Here is a 21,115-nt window from a genome sequence, read left to right as displayed (position 1 = left end):
TGCCTTCTGAAAATCCAAATACACTACGGCAGCCGGCTCGCCTCTACGTTTATTGACACTTGGGAAAAAAAAAAAAAAGATTTGTAAGGCACAGAGCGGGGAGAACTCAGCGCGGTTTTTAAGAGGATCTGACACCGTACAATCCGGATGCAGCAAATACAAAACATGCAACACTTGGGGGGACGACACGCTCGGGATTTCAGATCCGGTACGATAAGGCAGAAGCACCGGACTGACTGGGAAGAGCTGGGGCTAGGACGGACAGCTCCGTCCACCATGAACCGGGCACAGACAGCCAAGAAAATATCTGGCGCTAACATTTTCTCGCAGCGCAATCCCCAGAACTGTTTAAAACGAACGCATAAAAGCCGCTGGATAAGCTCAACGACGCGGCGTAATCCTCCACTTTCTACAACGGGGGTGGGTGGGTGGGTGTGTGGACGTACGAGCTGGCAAACACCCACCGACATTGAATCCGCTGCAGAGGAGGCCCCCCGTGAGGTCGTGCCCGGTTTAATGCAGGGACCGCCCCCCCCCCCCCCCCCCGGACAGAGCCAGTCCAGCTTGGCAGGAGAGAAAGGGCCGGATGTTTGGCAAGTCCCAGCTATGATAAGAACTTGACCCACCTTCTTGTATAAGACGGAAAGAAACCCAGAACTAAGTAGGAGATGCTATCCCCCCCCCCCCTCCGGGATGCAGGCGTAGGATTACCGCATCTCAAAACACAGCGGGACTGAGGTGCCAGGAGCAGCCTGCGGAAAGGCAAACTCTTCCCACCGTCCAGGGAGAGAAATCTGGAAATCGGAAAGGACCCCCAGCACTTCCTTTCTCCCCGGGCACCGCGCTGCGTGGAGGAGGTGGGAGGCGGGTAATATCCAGGGGCAGGAGCCAAAGCTCGGAGTGAGCCCTCGAATGGGCAAATCTGTCGACGTCCGTCCGAGGTTCATCCGGAGCCTCGGCCAGGCTGGGAGGACGGTCAGTGGCTTGTGCAGCAGCTTTCTTTGGCTTCAGGCAGAAGGACAGGGCCTGGTCTGAAGGAAAGCCCACGTAGGTATGGCCTAGCAATCCCTGGCTAACGAGATCTGCCATAATCCTCTCACTGAAACATATGCACTGCATGGCTTTTCAGCAAACAGCTACTAACCGTGCTGCGTAGGCAGAGAACCTGTTACATTTAGGGTGGTTTTTTTCCGTGCTTAAATACAGTATGTAATTTATCTGCTTATTTATATACTGTGCTTCCAAAATAAAACAACAAGGATAGAAAAAAAATAATGAGAGAGAGAGATGGATACATGCAACAGACTCCTCGGGAGGCGATGGAGGCAAAAACAATGAAAAACATCAGGAATGGCAGGGATAAGCACAGAGGATCCTTAGATAGGAGGAGGTGAGGGGTAAAGCCTGGGATAAGCACAGAGGATCCTCAGATAGGAGGCGAGGGGTAAAGCCTGGGATAAGCACAGAGGATCCTTAGATAGGAGGAGGTGAGGGGTAAAGCCTGGGATAAGCACAGAGGATCCTTAGATAGGAGGAGGTGAAGGGGTAAAGCCTGGGATAAGCACAGAGGATCCTCAGATAGGAGGCGAGGGGTAAAGCCTGGGATAAGCACAGAGGATCCTTAGATAGGAGGAGGTGAGGGGTAAAGCCCGGGATAAGCACAGAGGATCCTTAGATAGGAGGAGGTGAGGGGTAAAGCCTGGGATAAGCACAGAGGATCCTTAGATAGGAGGAGGTGAAGGGTAAAGCCTGGGATAAGCACAGAGGATCCTCAGATAGGAGGCGAGGGGTAAAGCCTGGGATAAGCACAGAGGATCCTTAGATAGGAGGAGGTGAGGGGTAAAGCCCGGGATAAGCACAGAGGATCCTTAGATAGGAGGAGGTGAGGGGTAAAGCCTGGGATAAGCACAGAGGATCCTCAGATAGGAGGCGAGGGGTAAAGCCCGGGATAAGCACAGAGGAACCTTAGATAGGAGGAGGCGAGGGGTAAAGCCTGGGATAAGCACAGAGGATCCTTAGATAGGAGGAGGTGAGGGGTAAAGCCTGGGATAAGCACAGAGGATCCTTAGATAGGAGGAGGCGAGGGGTAAAGCCTGGGATAAGCACAGAGGATCCTTAGATAGGAGGAGGTGAGGGGTAAAGCCTGGGATAAGCACAGAGGATCCTTAGATAGGAGGAGGCGAGGGGTAAAGCCTGGGATAAGCACAGAGGATCCTTAGACAGGAGGAGGTGAGGGGTAAAGCCTGGGATAAGCACAGAGGATCCTTAGATAGGAGGAGGCGAGGGGTAAAGCCTGGGATAAGCACAGAGGATCCTTAGATAGGAGGAGGCGAGGGGTAAAGCCCGGGATAAGCACAGAGGATCCTTAGATAGGAGGAGGTGAGGGGTAAAGCCTGGGATATGCACAGAGGATCCTTAGATAGGAGGTGAGGGGTAAAGCCTGGGATCAGCACAGAGGATCCTTAGATAGGAGGAGGCGAGAGGTAAAGCCTGGGATAAGCACAGAGGATCCTTAGATAGGAGGAGGCGAGGGGTAAAGCCCGGGATAAGCACAGAGGATCCTTAGATAGGAGGAGGTGAGGGGTAAAGCCCGGGATAAGCACAGAGGATCCTTAGAGAGGAGGAGGCGAGGGGTAAAGCCCGGGATAAGCACAGAGGATCCTCAGATAGGAGGCGAGGGGTAAAGCCTGGGATAAGCACAGAGGATCCTTAGATAGGAGGAGGTGAGGGGTAAAGCCCGGGATAAGCACAGAGGACCCTTAGATAGGAGGAGGTGAGAGGTAAAGCCCGGGATAAGCACAGAGGATCCTTAGATAGGAGGAGGCGAGGGGTAAAGCCCGGGATAAGCACAGAGGATCCTTAGATAGGAGGAGGTGAGGGGTAAAGCCTGGGATAAGCACAGAGGATCCTTAGATAGGAGGAATGAGGGGTAAAGCCTGGGATAAGCACAGAGGATCCTTAGATAGGAGGAGGCGAGGGGTAAAGCCCGGGATAAGCACAGAGGATCCTTAGATAGGAGGAGGTGAGGGGTAAAGCCTGGGATAAGCACAGAGGATCCTCAGATAGGAGGCGAGGGGTAAAGCCTGGGATAAGCACAGAGGATCCTTAGACAGGAGGAATGAGGGGTAAAGCCTGGGATAAGCACAGAGGATCCTTAGATAGGAGGAGGTGAGGGGTAAAGCCTGGGATAAGCACAGAGGATCCTTAGATAGGAGGAGGCGAGAGGTAAAGCCTGGGATAAGCACAGAGGATCCTTAGAGAGGAGGAGGCGAGGGGTAAAGCCTGGGATAAGCACAGAGGATCCTTAGAGAGGAGGAGGTGAGGGGTAAAGCCCGGGATAAGCACAGAGGATCCTTAGATAGGAGGAGGTGAGGGGTAAAGCCCGGGATAAGCACAGAGGATCCTTAGATAGGAGGAGGTGAGGGGTAAAGCCCGGGATAAGCACAGAGGATCCTTAGAGAGGAGGAGGCGAGGGGTAAAGCCCGGGATAAGCACAGAGGATCCTCAGATAGGAGGCGAGGGGTAAAGCCTGGGATAAGCACAGAGGATCCTTAGACAGAAGGAGGTGAGAGGTAAAGCCTGGGATAAGCACAGAGGATCCTTAGATAGGAGGAGGCGAGGGGTAAAGCCTGGGATAAGCACAGAGGATCCTTAGATAGGAGGAGGTGAGAGGTAAAGCCTGGGATAAGCACAGAGGATCCTTAGATAGGAGGAATGAGGGGTAAAGCCTGGGATAAGCACAGAGGATCCTTAGATAGGAGGAGGTGAGGGGTAAAGCCTGGGATAAGCACAGAGGATCCTTAGATAGGAGGAGGCGAGAGGTAAAGCCTGGGATAAGCACAGAGGATCCTTAGAGAGGAGGAGGCGAGGGGTAAAGCCTGGGATAAGCACAGAGGATCCTTAGACAGGAGGAATGAGGGGTAAAGCCTGGGATAAGCACAGAGGAGTCAGCTGGACACACCATGCAGGAGAGTGCACTGCTTCCCCTATGTGCTTGCCAAGAATTGGGGAGGGGAGGGAGCAGGGAGAGCCCTGGCAATCTGAAGCAACGAGGGACCAGCAGGCAACAAAGACCTCCTGTTTACTGTCCGACTCTCTCACCTGCACCCTGCAGCTTCTCTCTGAGTCTCCCATCCTCGCACCATTGTCAGATCTAACTGGTCCCTGGTGGCGATGATGTCACAAATGACATCACACACACACACATTGCATCATCCAATCTGATCCTCGCTCCATGCCAGGGACGGCTGCTCTCAGGAGTAACTGGTAGCTGGCACTAGCTGAGAGGGTCTACAGCTCTCCGCACAATCTCCTTCCCTGTCTCTCATTTTCTGCCTCCCCTACGCCTATTTTTACCCCCTCAGTGTTCACTCTCGATTCCATACCGCTGGGATCCTGCTGGAAAAAAAAAACAAACAAGACGACATCTGTCCAACACAGTCATGAAAACTTCAGACTGGAAATGCCGCCTTCTGATACGGCCGAAGCTCCACCTACGACTAATATGATTCATGGGACGACAACGAAAATTCTCAAGCACGAAATCTTTGGCGTTATCGATCCCGCGCTGCCCTTTGCTTCGCAAATGAAGGCCGGAGTAACATCGGGCTCTGATTAAAAAGTCCAGTTATCGCGCGCCCCCTCCCTTTCCCGCCTCCGCTACGCTCGTGTGGGCCGATGATTCCCGCCCGTTCTGGATTGCTGCAGCCGGCCGGGCCTAGCTCTTCCCACGTCCCTCATCAAAGTCGCGCCAACCTGTTGTGGAAGGCGGCCGCTCGGCCGGTTTCTGGTGCGCCACCGTTCTACCTCCCGTCCCGGCGGCTCTACACCGGCTGCCCGGCGCGTCGAGGGTCCATTCTAAAATTGCTCGCCCTGGCGCAAAGACTTTCGCGCTCGCGGCGCTATTCCGAAGATTTCGGCCACGCTGAAGCCGTATCGCCCTCCCCCTTGAGGGCTTTAAGATCTTCTAAAAGGTTCCAACTGCAGGTTCCGTCACGGCAGCGAACGTGGCCTTCAGCGCAATACGGAAACGCAGCTTCTCGGCTGCAGCGCCGGGGTAGTGGAATCCCCTTCCAGAAGAGCCTTTTTGCATATTACGGGCGCTCTGATTGTTCCTAACGATATTTATTTATTTAACGGTTTTTCTATACCGGTATTCGTTTGGGACATCATATCGGTTTACAGATAACTCATTAACACAAGAGAAATTACACTGAACGAGGGGCAGGTAACAGGGAGGAGGTGAACAGAAGTTATAAAGATTATATAGATCAGTCAAACATTGATAACAGCGATTAATTGCTGAAAAATAAATACAGTATTATATACAAAGTGTAGTGTATAACTGCTCTCTATAAAGTTGGATTGTATATTTGTTGGCAATTAAATAAAAATTACAAATAAAAAAATAAAATAAAATAAAATAAGAGCCACACTTAACTCAGTGTCCCAAAGTGTTCAGAAAAAAAACCAAAACAAAAAACCCTCTTTAGCCAGGCTTTTCCATAAATCCCAAGAGCCTTTTCTGACGTTAAACTGCTTAATTTTTTAAAGACCCAATGAGAATTTTTAAAGTTTTAAGGTTTTCTTTTAACATGCACCATTTCAATTGAGTTTGCTTTTCTTTTTTTTCTTTTTTTAATTATTTAACTGCAAGTGTCTATTCGTTTATGGATTTTTTTTTCTTTTTTTTGTGAGCCGCCTGACATAAGCAGCATGAAAATAAAGGACGACGCGACGCCCTCCAGACACACGGTCCCTTACGCCAGCGTTTCCCAAGGCACGCCCGCATTAACAAAGCCCGCTGCGTGGCACCCCAGCCTCCATGGAGCGGGCGGTGCGGACACGGAGAGGAGTCGTATGGCCAGAAGAATTGGTGGGGGGAAGCAGAGAAAGCTCCGCTGGTCTCTCCTCCCCGTTTTAAAACAGAAGGGGGATGAGGGGACGAAGACGCGCAGGAACCCAGGAGAAGGGAGATGCCGGTGCTCACCGTGGGCAGGCAGGGAGGTATCTTGGCTTCTCTACACGGGACTGCCAGAGCTCCTTTCGCTGCTGCACCACATCCAGTGCTCAGTGCACGTCGGCGCTGTCTCACTCGGCCCGGGGAGAAGACAGAGGCCGGAAGGACTCACCAAGACAGGGAAGGTGCTGTGGGCGCTGCACAAAGCAGGTGCCAGCTATCCGTGCCCTGCAGACTGCCCAGTGATTACCACGCCCCCCAGGGCTCATGTTGGAAGAGGCATCCGTGACTGCACGCGTTCTCAGGAAGGGGGCTCAGACATGTTCAAGAGGCACTGCCGGCGTCACGCACGGCTGCAAGGTGCCGAGAGCAGAACCCAGGGGCCAGCCTAGGTCTGAGCATCAGGAAGCTGTGGAAGAGGCACAGGTGACTGCACGCATTCTCAGGAAGGGGGCTCAGACACGTTCGAGAGGCACTGCCGGCGTCACGCGGGGCTGCAGGGTGCCGAGAGCAGAACCCAGGGGCCGGCCTAGGTCTGAGCAGCAGGCAGCGGTGGAAGAGGCACAGGTGACTGCACTCGCTCTCAGGAAGGGGGCTCAGACACGTTCGAGAGGCACTGCCGGCATCACGCGGGGCTACAGGGTGCTGAGAGCAGAACCCAGGGGCCGGCCTAGGTCTGAGCAGCAGGCAGCGGTGGAAGAGGCACAGGTGACTGCACTCGCTTTCAGGGAGGGGGCTCAGACACATTCGAGAGGCACTGCCGGCGTCACGCGGGGCTGCAGGGTGCCGAGAGCAGAACCCAGGGGCCGGCCTAGGTCTGAGCAGCAGGCAGCGGTGGAAGAGGCACAGGTGACTGCACTCGCTCTCAGGAAGGGGGCTCAGACACGTTCAAGAGGCACCGCCGGCGTCACGCGGGGCTGAAAGGTGCCGAGAGCAGAACCCAGGGGCCGGCCTAGGTCTGAGCAGCAGGCAGCGGTGGAAGAGGCACAGGTGACTGCACTCGCTCTCAAGAAGGGGGCTCAGACACGTTCAAGAGGCACCGCCGGCATCACGCGGGGCTGAAAGGTGCCGAGAGCAGAACCCAGGGGCCGGCCTTGGTCTGAGCAGCAGGCAGCGGTGGAAGAGGCACAGGTGACTGCACTCGCTTTCAGGGAGGGGGCTCAGACACGTTCGAGAGGCACTGCCGGTGTCACGCGGGGCTGCAGGGTGCCGAGAGCAGAACCCAGGGGCCAGCCTAGGTCTGAGCAGCAGGCAGCGGTGGAAGAGGCACAGGTGACTGCACGCGTTCTCAAGAAGGGGGCTCAGACACGTTCAAGAGGCACCGCCGGCGTCACGCGGGGCTGAAAAGTGCCGAGAGCAGAACCCAGGGGCCGGCCTAGGTCTGAGCAGCAGGCAGCGGTGGCTTTAACCGTGGCACAACCGAGCAGGCCTCTGAGGGCGCACAAAAACTGACTCGCGCTCACACGTCCTCGGAAATCCTTTTACACCCATCTGCGCGAGAAGGAACAATATCATTCCAATTGCTCAGTCAGAGCTGGGATTAGAACTCAAGAACTCGGGCACTGGGAAATAAAAGGGTCCCCGTCCCCCCGCCCTGCTGGAGGTGATGCAGCGCCAGCGGCTGGGCGGGGATCCGAATCGAGGCATCCGTGGGGGGGGGGGATCCCGTGGATTTACCCTAGCCGAGCACTTATGACCGCGTTACCCCCCCTTCCTTCTCTGCCCTGGGGGGAGTCCACACTGCACCTTCTACTCACCGGCGCAGGGGCTGCCAGACATCTCTCCGCCCGGAGGGTCCCGCCGATCCCGGAGGCAGGGATCCTCCCCACGCTCGATCTTCGATATCAGGTCGGGTTTGGCGCTCGCACCACCTCCTGACAAGAGAGAGAGTAAACATCGTGCATTTGCTCCCGGCATCATGGCATCGCTATTCAGGAAGCCCTTCCGGCGCCGGGGGTTGTTTTTATTTTTTGGGAGAAGCCAGCCGAGTGGCTCCACGGCAGCTCTGTGCACCGCTGGGCCGGGGAGGACGGACGGGCGGGAAAGAAGGGGGATGAGTTTTGGATGTCGCACGATGGCGATATGCAATGATAGACCGGAGGGGGCCCCACGTTAGCCCAGTTTCCGGTGGGAGCTGCGGTTTGTGGTCCCCTGGTGGAGAGCGGTCAATGCAGTGACTGGGAAGCGTTTGGAGGTGACAGAAAAATAGGGAGCCCTCCCCCCTTACTCCCCCCCCCCAGCTCGCTGTGGATGAAGGCTTGTGGCACCGTCTCCTCCCCCAGCACAGGCAGAAGTAAACCCATCGAGTCTAGCCGGCCCACAGTCTTGGGTGACAACGCGACTCGCGTTCCTACGCCGACTATAAGGAGACAGCCCAGCCCTTCCCCTCCGGCTTTCTTCACCTCCCCCTCTGTCACCGACCTCCGAGTTAGCCTTTCTGGAAGTAAACTTCAGGGGAAATCTCAGGTGCAAGGGGAGCACCTGGCAGGAGCGTCTCCCTCACCCCCCCTAACATCAGGTCTGTTATGTATGCAGCGGGGGGGAGCAGAGATCTGGCTGCACGGAGCCATTCAGGCTCTCCGCAGGACGTTCTCCCGGTTCTCGTTCCCGCTCTTCCTCTTTTTTTCTGGTTCATATCTGCCGGCTCCCTCTAATAGTCCACATCCCACATTCTGGCGACGAGGATGGGGATCCTGCTGCTGCCGCCGACGACGACGTGCACGGGCCGTGGGCGTAGGCGGTCCTCCATCGGCGAGTCCAGCTAGGGCCGCTTTAAACCACTTAAGATGTTCCTGGACTTTTTTTTTTCACCCCCCATATTGACCTTTACCCTCCTTCGCTTCCCCCGGCTCCTGCACCGTCCCCTTCCCCTCACACCCCCTCCGTTCATCCGCCGCTGCAGCTTTCCTCCGCCGCGCTGGCTGACAGGAGGCCGGCCGCACGCGACACCGACCGACCCCCCAACCCTTTTCGGCCCGCACGGGCTGCCAGAAGCGCCATCTCTCGTCTTCTTCCGGCCCAGGCGAGCGAATGCGAGCACCGGCCCCGTACACGGCAGGAGGCCTTCTCTCTCTTTTTCTGGCCCTGTGCGGGGCTTGCTGGGGGAACCGGCGTTAAGGGCCCTCGTGCTACGGACAGGGCCGACGCAAGTGGTCTCCCACCCACACGATTAACTTTCAGGGCCGTTCAACTCAACCCCCGAGATTTTGCTATTAAAACTCAGCCATCATCGTGATCCTATCCCTAATCCTGTAACACACATAACTGCACATCATAGTTTTATATATTAAACACACAATGCAGATCTATTTCAGAAGTCAGGGTGTCCGATAAGTGTGTCGTCTTTAACCTTTGAGAGCAGACATTTACACTGCACTGGCGGAAAGTAATTCTCCGAAACAGCTGAACTACTCACCGTAGGAAAATAAACTCTGAATTCTGCTGTCACCTCAGCAACAGTGACACACACACTCCCTCCAATTACCAGATAAACTTTGTGAAGTAACACAAAACCCTGCAAAAAAACAAAAAAAAAAAAAAGGCCTGTCAGAACCTCTAACTGTAGCAAACCTGCCACACAAAACCTCCCAGGACTCACCGTGCATGAAAAGGCCACACCGCAGATATTCCGCCAGGCCCTAGAACACCAACACCCCTCCCGCTGTGAAAGCGGGACAAACTGGCCCGTCGTAAGTCCCTACCCAAACTACATGCTGACAGGATCCCTCGCCTCCATCACTAAATGCAGAATAAATGACCGCAAATTAGACGCAGAAATGTACAGACAAACAAAAAAAATGTAACCCTTCTTTGCTCTGCCGTCGGCTTCCAGGTCCATCCCTGCCTTTACGACCTTGAATGAAAGGAGGAAAGGGGCTGGACTTCGGGAACACCGCGGCTCTTCTTTGCTCTGCTCTGTCTGCTGCTGGCTCGGGCCCTCCACTCTTGTTCTCTGTTTAGTTAAAGCTGAAACCGAGTAGCAGTGCATGCAGAGAGAGACAGATACAGACAAAGAACACAAGGCACAACCTTACCATCCCTGACGAAGCCCCCGAAACATGAACCGGGTCGGGTCAGGGTTGTCAAATGCTGCCCAAGTGTCCGGTTTCCAAGCATAAAAATGTTTTCTAAAAAAATATGTATCCCAGCGAGTGCGGCCACCGATGAATGTAACCTGGTTATACAGTCATAAATAATCCAACTGAGCATTCAAACGCAGCATAACCTAAGCGTGAGGCAGTCACTGAAGTAAAAAGCAGCCCACGTTGTTTATGAGGTCTCCACACTCACCCAACAGACTGCACGGTATTAACTGTGTTCAGCTTATGAATCGGATGTTCCTGTAAATACCTCCCTCTTCTAGTAGGCCCTGTGGGGCTGAAGAGGAAGTCGCTATCGCCTGCCACCCGCTCCCTCCGTCATGAAAGGAAAATCCAAAGGGGGAAAGACTCTGAACCAACATCAGGAAATATTTCTTCAGGAAAAGGGGAAGGGGGGGGAGGGGTGGATGCCTGGAATGCCCTTCCGGAGGACGTGGTGAGGATGAAGAGAGTAAAATAATTCAGAAGGGCATGGGATAAAAACTGTGGATCCCTAAAAGGCTGAAGGATGGGAATGAAGAAAAGGGTGCATGGTGGTAACCTGCACAGAGCGGCAGTTACTACCCTTATCAGAAGGCATGGGGGTAACCTGCATGGAGCGGCAGTTACTACCCTTAACAGAAGGCATGGGGGTAACCTGCACAGAGCGGCAGTTACTACCCTTATCAGAAGGCATGGGGGTAACCTGCATGGAGCGGCAGTTACTACCCTTAACAGAAGGCATGGGGATAACCTGCACAGAGCGGCAGTTACTACCCTTATCAGAAGGCATGGGGGTAACCTGCATGGAGCGGCAGTTACTACCCTTATCAGAAGGCATGGGGTAACCTGCACGGAGCGGCAGTTACTACCCTTATCAGAAGGCATGGGGGTAACCTGCATGGAGCGGCAGTTACTACCCTTAACAGAAGGCATGGGGGTAACCTGCATGGAGCGGCAGTTACTACCCTTAACAGAAGGCATGGGGGTAACCTGCACAGAGCGGCAGTTACTACCCTTATCAGAAGGCATGGGGGTAACCTGCATGGAGCGGCAGTTACTACCCTTATCAGAAGGCATGGGGGTAACCTGCATGGAGCGGCAGTTACTACCCTTAACAGAAGGCATGGGGGTAACCTGCACAGAGCGGCAGTTACTACCCTTATCAGAAGGCATGGGGGTAACCTGCATGGAGCGGCAGTTACTACCCTTAACAGAAGGCATGGGGGTAACCTGCACGGAGCGGCAGTTACTACCCTTATCAGAAGGCATGGGGGTAACCTGCACGGAGCGGCAGTTACTACCCTTATCAGAAGGCATGGGGGTAACCTGCATGGAGCGGCAGTTACTACCCTTAACAGAAAGCATGGGGGTAACCTGCACGGAGCGGCAGTTACTACCCTTATCAGAAGGCATGGGGGTAACCTGCATGGAGCGGCAGTTACTACCCTTAACAGAAGGCATGAGGGTAACCTGCATGGAGTGGCAGTTACTGCCCTTATCAGAAGGCATGGGGATAACCTGCACGGAGCAGCCATTACTATTCTTAACAGAAGGCATGGGGGTAACCTGCACAGAGCGGCAGTTACTTCCCTTAACGGAAAGCATGAGGGTAACCTGCACGGAGGAGCGGCAGTTACTTCCCTTAACAGAAGGCATGGGGGTAACCTGCATGGAGCGGCAGTTACTTCCCTTAACAGAAGGCATGGGGGTAACCTGCATGGAGCGGCAGTTACTACCCTTAACAGAAAGCATGAGGATAATCTGCACGGAGCAGCCATTACTATTCTTAACAGAAGGCATGGGGGTAACCTGCACAGAGCGGCAGTTACTTCCCTTAACGGAAAGCATGAGGGTAACCTGCACGGAGGAGCGGCAGTTACTTCCCTTAACAGAATACATGGGGGTAACCTGCAGGGAGCGGCAGTTACTGCCCTTAACAGAAATCATGGGGGTAACCTGCAGGGAGTGGCAGTTACTATCCTTAACAGAAGGCATGGGGGTAACCTGCACGGAGCTGCAGTTACTATCCTTAACAGAAGGCATAGGGGTAACCTGCAGGGAGCGGCAGTTACTACCCTTAACCAGAAGGCATGGGAGATTACTACCCTTATCCAATTAGCCTTGACGTTTTAGACACAACTGCACCATCGCTCTCCACTTTGACGGGGGGGAAGGGGAAAAAAAAATGGGTGTTGAATTCTGAAGACAGCCAACACTAGGCCCCGACGCTTGCGGTCTGGGGTGCTGCTATGCCGGCATTGGGGGTAAGGTTTCTATGGCCAAGTCCAAAAGCAAAGCCCATTCAAGCAGCAGCATTGTCTGAATTACCAGGAAGGCTGCTCACCATGTAAAAATGATGCTAGCAGTAATTTTGTTACGGGCTTGACAGATGCTTGGTTTTGCCTTTAAGTAAGCATAGGGGGACCGGCAGTTACTATCCTTAACATAAGGCATGGGATGACCGTGGGAAGGCTACCATGAAAAACTGGCTGGGCAGAAGGAATGGACCATTTTGTCTTTTTCTGCCTCCTACACTAAATTCAGAGGCCTCGATGCTAATACAGATTATATAGTGGTATTATATAGTGCGTTTGACACCCTAGATCATTCCACACTACTTTCTAGATTACATCCCATTGGTATAACGGGTTCAGTACCCAGTTGGTTCCACTCATTTCTTACTGGCCGCCTGTAGCAAATAAACATTGGTTCTTACTCTCCCGCTCAGTATTCTACATCCCCGGGTGTACCGCAAGGTTCAGCTCTCTCTCCCACTCTCTTTAATATTTATTTACTACCACCATGTTATCCATTAGACAGTCTAAACCTACAATTCAAAACCTACGCCAAAGATATTCAGTTTTTCATTCCCTCTTCAAACTCATGGTCCAATACTCTTTCCATTGCCTGTTTATACAACACCACCATTAAAACCTGGCTTTCCTAAAACTTAATACTGCAAAAACTGAAATTATTCATCTATCATCCATCCCATCTTCCGCCTGCGGCCTCCCTTCACATTTGGATCTTGATGGTTCTTCACTGCCTATTACATCTAAGGCTCGTAATCTAGGCGTCACAGTTGATTCTAGACTTTCTATGACCCAACCTGTATCTCTGTCTGTAAAAAACTCTTTAAGCTCCACATGCTGACATGACTACGCCCTTTATTACATTTGGAAGATTTCAGAACCATCTTACAATCTTCCATTTTCAGTGGCCTTGACTACTGCAGTGCTCTGTTATTTGGCCTACGTGACAATGCGATTCTCGCCTTCTGCAATTAGTTAAAATGCGAGCTGCAGCATTCTGAACTGGCAAATCTTGTGGAGACCACATTTCCCCAGTCCTTTACTCTTTGCATTGGTCGCATTCAGAATAAAATACTTACAACGATCCATAATCTTTTATAGGACGACTCCTCGACCTGGCTTAGTATACAACTTTGCTTCTATAAACCCTACCGAAGTCTACGCTCTACTCACAAAAACCTGTTGCACGTACCTACCATCAAAACTGCCCGTCTTGACATTACTAGAAGATGTGCATTCTCGGTTGCTGGCAGTCAACTCTGGAACTCGATTCCAGATAATTTGAGACACCTTGGCAATGTGAAAAGAGTTCAAGAAGAACTTAAAAGCTTCCGATCCTTAGTTGTCCTTCCCCTCCTACCTGGCCTACCTTCTTCGCTGCTGGTTCTCTAGTCTGATTCGTTTCAGTTTTGTTCCTACGTTCTGTACCGATTTGTAGATTTCTACACTATTAGAATTTTATGTCCTCTTTTAATTCATTTATTCTATGTGTTTTCTATTTCATGATGCATATTTTTGTGCTGTAAACCGCTTTGACTACGACGACCTATGCAAATGGTATGTAAAACATTTTAAATAAATGTTACTATGTAAAGAATTGCTGGCGAGGGCTGTCCTTTCCCTCATAGACAGTGGGGGTGGAACTGCCGCTGCTTCCTACCACCGGCGCTCCTCTCATCCATAAGAGGCACAGTTTGAACTGCACACAAGAGACGTACCGTCAAGGCTTTTGAAATCCGCAGTGACCACCTGCCTCTCCGGGGCCTATTCTCCAAAGAAAGCCTACACCCTTTGTCTTGTCACCGTGGCTGCAGCTCTGGACTACCCTGCTGAGGGTTTATGACCACACCCGATGCCTTCAGCCGCCTGCTGCTATGGGTGCCAGACTTCCTTGTTCCACTTCTGGGCAACGCTTTCGGTGCTAGAAACGTTTCTTCCGGGTGCCTTCCCCTCCCAGCTGCACAAGGAGAGGTCACCAGGTCATTCTAGCTATGATGCACGCCACACGTGCTAGAGCCGTGCTTTATGAAAGCGCTAGCCAAGAGCTGCATCGGGTGGCCTGGGACAGAGGCTGACACAGCAAGGATGGCTAAAGACCGAGACGCGTGCCAGGCCGCAGACACAACCCTGATCTCACGGCGGAATCGCAACTCCAAGCAGGGACAGGGGCTCGACGCCTTCCCTGGGCTCATTTACACCACAGGGCCCAGTTTTTGCTAGAGATCACGGGGCTGGGCCAAAATGCACCCCCCTGCCCCGCTTCCATCACCGGACCCTCTGTCCTACAAGATCCGGACCACTGACGGACAGATCCAGGGTTGCCACAATGATCAACTGAGAGGCCGCTCCCGCTCCAGACACCAGACAGCCTCGTGGGAGTACGGACGTTCCTGATGCTGGGCACGCCGACGTCCCCAGAGGCACACGCTCACCCCGTAAGCTCACCCTGCCGCGTCCACCACCGTGCCGAGACACAAGCACATCAGGGAACGGAGACCGACGGGCGGCCTTCACGGCCATCAGCTGAGCATGGGCCCTGCAAACACCTTGGCGCAACCCCGCAAATCCCAGCAACTGGACGAGGGAGGGAAGGGGAAGGGGCGTTAGATATGCAGCAGGGATCACTCTAGTTGTATGCAACTATCAGGTTCTGTGCTGGCTCCTGTGGCTCTCCTTCGTCTTTTCCGGTTGGGCAGCTCCAAACTTAGATGGGGGCCGGTGTTCGTAACAAAAGCTGGTCCATATCTGCTGGCTCCACCTAACATCCCACGAACACGGTTGCACCTCCACAACTGAGCGTCGCAAACGCTCACGCGCGCGCTCAACGCGTTAGTTTTAAAAGCACGAAACGTTCCTCACCGAGCGTATTGCCAGCGAGTACCGGCGCAACACAAGGCACTCACAGCGAGCGTGCGCCGTGTAAGGCAGCGAGTAGCAGCAAGTAACAGCAAGAAATGTAATTCATGGAGCGTAGAGCAACACCAGCGCCACCGACTGTGCTACTCACAGGGAACCACTGCAAGGGCCAGTGGCACGGATCAGTCAGCGGCGCCACGTGGTCAGCAGGGGGTTCACAGAAGCGCGCGAAGCAAGAGGGTCACAAAGCGGCCTGTCTTGCCCGTTACCACAGAAACTGGAACCCTGCGTCGCGCAGGAGACGGGCTGCTGGTGGCAAGAGTGGCTACACGCGCGTGCGCTAGCCACGGGGTCTCCGTGGAAAACGGAAAATCCCGAGTCACTCGGGAGAGAGGCGGAAGGAGCTGTGCGAGCCTGCGTCCCCCACCGTCTCCATGGAAACAGGAATCCAATGACACGTGGGAGAGGGGGCCACAGGCCGCAGGAGGGGCTGTGTGAGCCTGCACCCCCCACCGTCTCCATGGAAACAGGAATCCAATGACACGTGGGAGAGGGGGGCCACGGGCCGCGGGAGGGGCTGTGTGAGTGTGCCCCTCCAGCATCTCCATGGAAACAGGAATCCAATGACACACGGGAGGGGGGGGGGCCACAGGCCGCGGGGAGAGGGGCTGTGTGAGTGTGCCCCTCCAGCGTCTCCATGGAAACAGGAATCCAGCGACACGTGGAAACAAGCCACAGACAATGAGAGGATCTGTGCCACTCCGTTGCCCGCCATCCCGGTTGTCTCCATGGCGACAGAAACCAAGCACCTTGCAGGGGGACAGGCTGCGGGAGGCAAAAGGAGCCGGGCGAGTGTGCCCCGGGTGTCTCCACGGCAACGGGAAGCTGCAGCACGTGGGAGAGAGGCCGCAGGCAGTGGGAGCGTGCGTGCCCGCTGTCTGCACGGAAACGGGAACCCAGTACCGAGAGGAGCTGCACCAGGGTGCGCCAGCCCCCGGTGTCTGCATGCAGGAGGCAGGCCACAGGCGTAGGGACGCGAGACGAGCCATGCCGGGCCAGTCCAAGGTCCACGCAGCCCAGCGCCCTGTCTGCAACAGTGGCCAGTCCTGGTCACGGGAACCCGGGCAGATCCCGTAAAGCAGATCTCATCCCTCTTACTCCCTTCCCAGGGAGAGCGACAGCCGTGGACTCTTCCTCCGGGAACTTGTCCTAAACCTCTTTTAAGCCCCCCCGCTCGGCTCGTGGCCTTGACCACGTCCCTCTGGCAACGGATTCCACAGCCTGACTGTGCGCAGAGTGAGAAAAATACGCCCCAGGATGGCTTTTGAACCTGCCGGTCGTTAAGTTTCGTGGATCGCCCCCTTGTTCTAGCATTATTGGAAAGGGTAAATAACCCTCCCGAGGTCCATATTCAAAAAGCCACTTCCACGGATAACCCAAACGTGGCGATATTCAGCCCAGTAAAAACGGCGCGCTCCTGGGGCGATCTGGAGAGGGGTCGGGTTATCTGGCTGACCTTGAGCTGAAGAGCGGGTTTATCTGGTTAGGTTATCTGGATAACCTGCTACTTATCCGCATATCTTCAGGAGGTGTCAGAGTTAAAAACAAAACACTACTAAAACAGCCTATGGCCCGATTTGCTGTATTCCTCCTCCCCTAATAATAAAAAATGCTCTCTAGGGCCTTTCATCCCCCAACCCACATCTCAGAAAAGGCAAAAATGTCCCAGGATCGCTGAAACAGACCCCTCCCTTCCTCTCACTAAAATCTAACACCGAGGCCAGGACTTCTCATTCCCCCCCCCCCTCTGAAATATATACATTGATACCCCCGTTGCACCCCAATCCCCCTCAAACCCTCAGCGGCCCACGGGCGAGGTCCAGCGCGGCCTCCCCCTCAGCACGAGGATCCAGGCGGCTTTCCGAGGACGCGCGTGTAAGCGGCACGTCGTCCGGCCGCTTCCTTTCCTCAGGAGGACTCCGAGGTCCCCCCTTTTCCTGGGCGGCGACTCCCGGTGCGAGAACCCGGCATCGGGTACCCGTAAGCTGGAATTGGGTTTTTAATTCCCCCCCCACCACCTGCATCATTTCATCCGCCGTTCGGTCTCCCCAAGGCTCCCCTTCTGCAGTTCCTCGCGATCCGCCGCCGCTCTAACCCGCTTCGGAATCCATTCTGCGCCGCCCGCGAGCCCGACGGCCTGGCGCGTCGGTTCCCGGGAACACGTCAAACAGCACCGAGCCCTCTGGCGCGTCGTTCCCGGGAACACGTCAAACAGCACCGAGCCCTCTGGCGCGTCGTTCCCGGGAACACGTCAAACAGCACCGAGCCCTCTGGCGCGTCGTTCCCGGGAACACGTCAAACAGCACCGAGGCCTCTGGCGCGTCGTTCCCGGGAACACGTCAAACAGCACCGAGGCCTCTGGCGCGTCGTTCCCGGGAACACGTCAAACAGCACCGAGCCCTCTGGCGCGTCGGTTCCCGGGAACACGTCAAACAGCACCGAGGCCTCTGGTGCGTCGTTCCCGGGAACACGTCAAACAGCACCGAGCCCTCTGGCGCGTCGGTTCCCGGGAACACGTCAAACAGCACCGAGGCCTCTGGTGCATCGTTCCCGGGAACACGTCAAACAGCACCGAGCCCTCTGGTGCCCCGCTGACGACCTTTCTCCATCTGGGGAAAAAACCGACCAGCTGGGGCCTGCCCTCTGGTTTTCTGCCTTTTCACCGGTTCGCAATCTACGCTGCCTCCTACCCTGCGACTCTGTAATTTCCCCCGAGGAGTCTCTCGTGGGGGGACCCTGTCAAACGCCTTCCGAAAATCCCAACACCATACTATATCAGCCGGCTGGCCTTTACCCACGGGTTTATTTACACCTTCAGAAATTCTGAAAGACCTGGCAAGATGATGCTGACTCTTCCCCATGAAGCTGTGTTTATCTATATGGGCCAATGATTTTGTTTTTAAGAGCGGTTTCTAACCATTTTGCCCAACGTTTTGGTCACCGGCCTATAGTTTCCCAGACCTCACCTGAAGCCCTTTTTAAAAATCAGCGTCACATGGGCTACTTTCCAGTCTTCCAAGCAGCAGGACCGGTGTAAATGATAATTTGCAGGTTACTAGTAACAGGTTAGCGGTGTTATATGCTTCAGTTCTTCTACATCTCTGGGACAGATGCCATCCGGTCCCGCCGATTTGTTACTCTTTAGCTGGTCAACCTGATCTATTACACCCTCTGCCGTCACAGATATTTGTTTTAATTGCTCAGAATTTCCACCCTTAAAAAAAAAAAAATGTTTCTGGCCTAAGTATGTCCCCAGCATTCTCCCCCGGAAGGAGCAAAGCAAAGAATTCATACACGTTTAAATGCGATTTCCTTGTCCTCTCTGAGCACCGCTTTTGCCCGCTGGTTATCTAGCAGCTCAACTGATCCCCCCTCACTGTCCTTTTGCTTTAAATGTTTATAAAGTTTCTATTAGTTTTTGTCTCACTGGCAACCTTTTTCTCAAAGTCTCTCTTGGCCTGTCTAACTAATATTTTACATCTAACTTGCCAGTCCTTATGCTCTTGCCTAATTTCATCATTTGGCTCTGCTTTCCAGTTTTTGAATGATGTCCTTTTATAGCTTTCACTGCCTTATTTATCTTTACCTTATTTATCCCTGCTGTCATTTGTTTCGTCTTCCTCTGACCTTACGTAATGCATGGAATACATTTGATCTGGTCCTCCAAATCTTATTTTTTAAAAATATCGGAGCCTCATGCAAACTTTTAACACTTGCAACTGCTCCTTTTAGGTTTTTCCCAATTTCCTCATTCTATCGTGGTCTTCGTTTTTAAAAGTTATAGCCTACTGTAAGGAAGTTTAAGGTCCTCCCTTCCAGTTCAAATGTGATTGCATTGTGATTGCTATTGCACGGTGACCTCACCACATTAAACCTTCACGCCATCTCACGCATACCACTGAGGGCTAGATCTAAAGCGGCTGTCCCTCTTTTCTAGGAGCAGCTGCTCAATGAAGCAGGCATTAACGGCATCTACAAACCTTAACCTCTTTAGCATGTCTCGATGAGACACTGACCCAAGACGAGGGGCTGCGCGTGCATGCGTCTCCATGGACAGCAGGGCACCTGTGCAGGGAGGAGACACGCCACAGGTAGCAAGAGGGGCTGTGTGAGTGTGTGACCCCCGGGGTTCTCCACGGAAACAGGAAGTCTGTGGGCAGTCCACAGTTTTCCAAATGGGATAAAAAAAAATCTCTTTAGCTGTTTCTTCTCAAAGTGTACTGAGTGGCAGCAGCAGTGGGAGCGGCAGTGGCAGTGGCAGCGGCAGTGGCAGTGGCAGGGCTTTGGATGGATCACGCCTTCACTGGAGGCTTTCAGATTATAAGCAGGGGACTAGTGCAGATCTTACCCAGCGACGCCAGGGTCTCATAGTTCTCCCTCATCGTCTCCTTGTACAGCTGCTTCTGCCATTCCTCCATGTCCTCCCACTCCGTGCGACGGAAGTAAACAGCGATATCCTCGAAAGCTACCGGTGCCTGCAAGACAAACCAGGAGCAAGTCAGTGCCCCGGGCACACGCAGGGCTACGGGCGGCAGAGTAAATATACGAGCAGGGAAAGAGAGATGAATACATACTGCCCAGGTCAGAAACACAAACTGTACAGGCCCGAGACACTGGTCCTCCCTCCTGACAATTATTCACAGAATTTACAGCCCTGCTCCCCTTCCTCACCCTCTGTGATCAGTGACCCCCATCCTGTACCCTCCCAGCACAGCCCCGCTCCCCCCTCCTCACCCTCTGTGATCAGTGACCCCCATCCTGTACCCTCCCAGCACAGCCCCGCTCCCCCCTCCTCACCCTCTGTGATCAGTGACCCCCCCCATCCTGTACCCTCCCAGCACAGCCCCGCTCCCCCCTCCTCACCCTCTGTGATCAGTGACCCCCATCCTGTACCCTCCCAGCACAGCCCTGCTCCCCCTCCTCACCCTCTGTGATCAGTGACCCCCATCCTGTACCCTCCCAGCACAGCCCCGCTCCCCCCTCCTCACCCTCTGTGATCAGTGACCTCCATCCTGTACCCTCCCAGCACAGCCCTGCTCCCCCTCCTCACCCTCTGTGATCAGTGACCTCCATCCTGTACCCTCCCAGCACAGCCCTGCTCCCCCTCCTCACCCTCTGTGATCAGTGACCCCCCCCCATCCTGTACCCTCCCAGCACAGCCCCGCTCCCCCCTCCTCACCCTCTGTGATCAGTGACCCCCATCCTGTACCCTCCCAGCACAGCCCTGCTCCCCCTCCTCACCCTCTGTGATCAGTGACCCCCATCCTGTACCCTCCCAGCACAGCCCCCGCTCCCCCCCTCCTCACCCTCTGTGATCAGTGACCCCCATCCTGTACCCTCCCAGCACAGCCCTGCTCCCCCTCCTCACCCTGTGATCAGTGACCTCCATCCTGTACCCTCCCAGCACAGCCCCGCTCCCCCTCCTCACCCTCTGTGATCAGTGACCTCCATCCTGTACCCTCCAAGCACAGCCCTGCTCCCCCCTCCTCACCCTCTGTGATCAGTGACCTCCATCCTGTACCCTCCAAGCACAGCCCTGCTCCCCCCTCCTCACCCTCTGTGATCAGTGACCTCCATCCTGTACCCTCCCAGCACAGCCCTGCTCCCCCCCTCCCCACCCTCTGTGATCAGTGACCCCCCCCATCCTGTACCCTCCCAGCACAGCCCCGCTCCTCACCCTCTGTGATCAGTGACCTCCATCCTGTACCCTCCCAGCACAGCCCCGTTCCCCCCCTCCTCACTCTCTGTGATCAGTGACCTCCATCCTGTACCCTCCCAGCACAGCCCCGCACCCCCCTCCTCACCCTCTGTGACCAGTGACCCCCATCCTGTACCCTCCCAGCACA

At 54.4% G+C, this 21,115-nt stretch overlaps 1 protein-coding gene across 5 annotated transcripts in view; it reads right to left on the bottom strand.

Moving 5' to 3' along the window:
* Window positions 1–21,115, bottom strand: part of LOC115083562 (gastrula zinc finger protein XlCGF7.1-like) — a 39,628-nt gene that overhangs the window by 7,713 nt on the left and 10,800 nt on the right. For 3 of the 5 annotated variants that reach the window (XM_029587458.1, XM_029587457.1, XM_029587459.1), the window contains exons 2-3: window positions 19,618–19,744; window positions 7,717–7,833 (exon numbers count right to left, since the gene is read on the bottom strand). In XM_029587458.1, the coding sequence (XP_029443318.1) occupies window positions 7,717–7,833; window positions 19,618–19,744 (244 nt within the window). The remainder of the gene's footprint in view (window positions 1–7,716; window positions 7,834–19,617; window positions 19,745–21,115) is intronic. The other 2 variants (XM_029587460.1, XM_029587461.1) reach the window with 1 other exon arrangement.

This window comes from Rhinatrema bivittatum, chromosome 2, assembly GCF_901001135.1.
Source record: "Rhinatrema bivittatum chromosome 2, aRhiBiv1.1, whole genome shotgun sequence".
NCBI lineage: Eukaryota > Metazoa > Chordata > Amphibia > Gymnophiona > Rhinatrematidae > Rhinatrema > Rhinatrema bivittatum.
The sequence above is the reverse complement of the archived record's forward strand: the minus strand, read 5'-3'. Positions and strand labels throughout refer to the sequence as shown.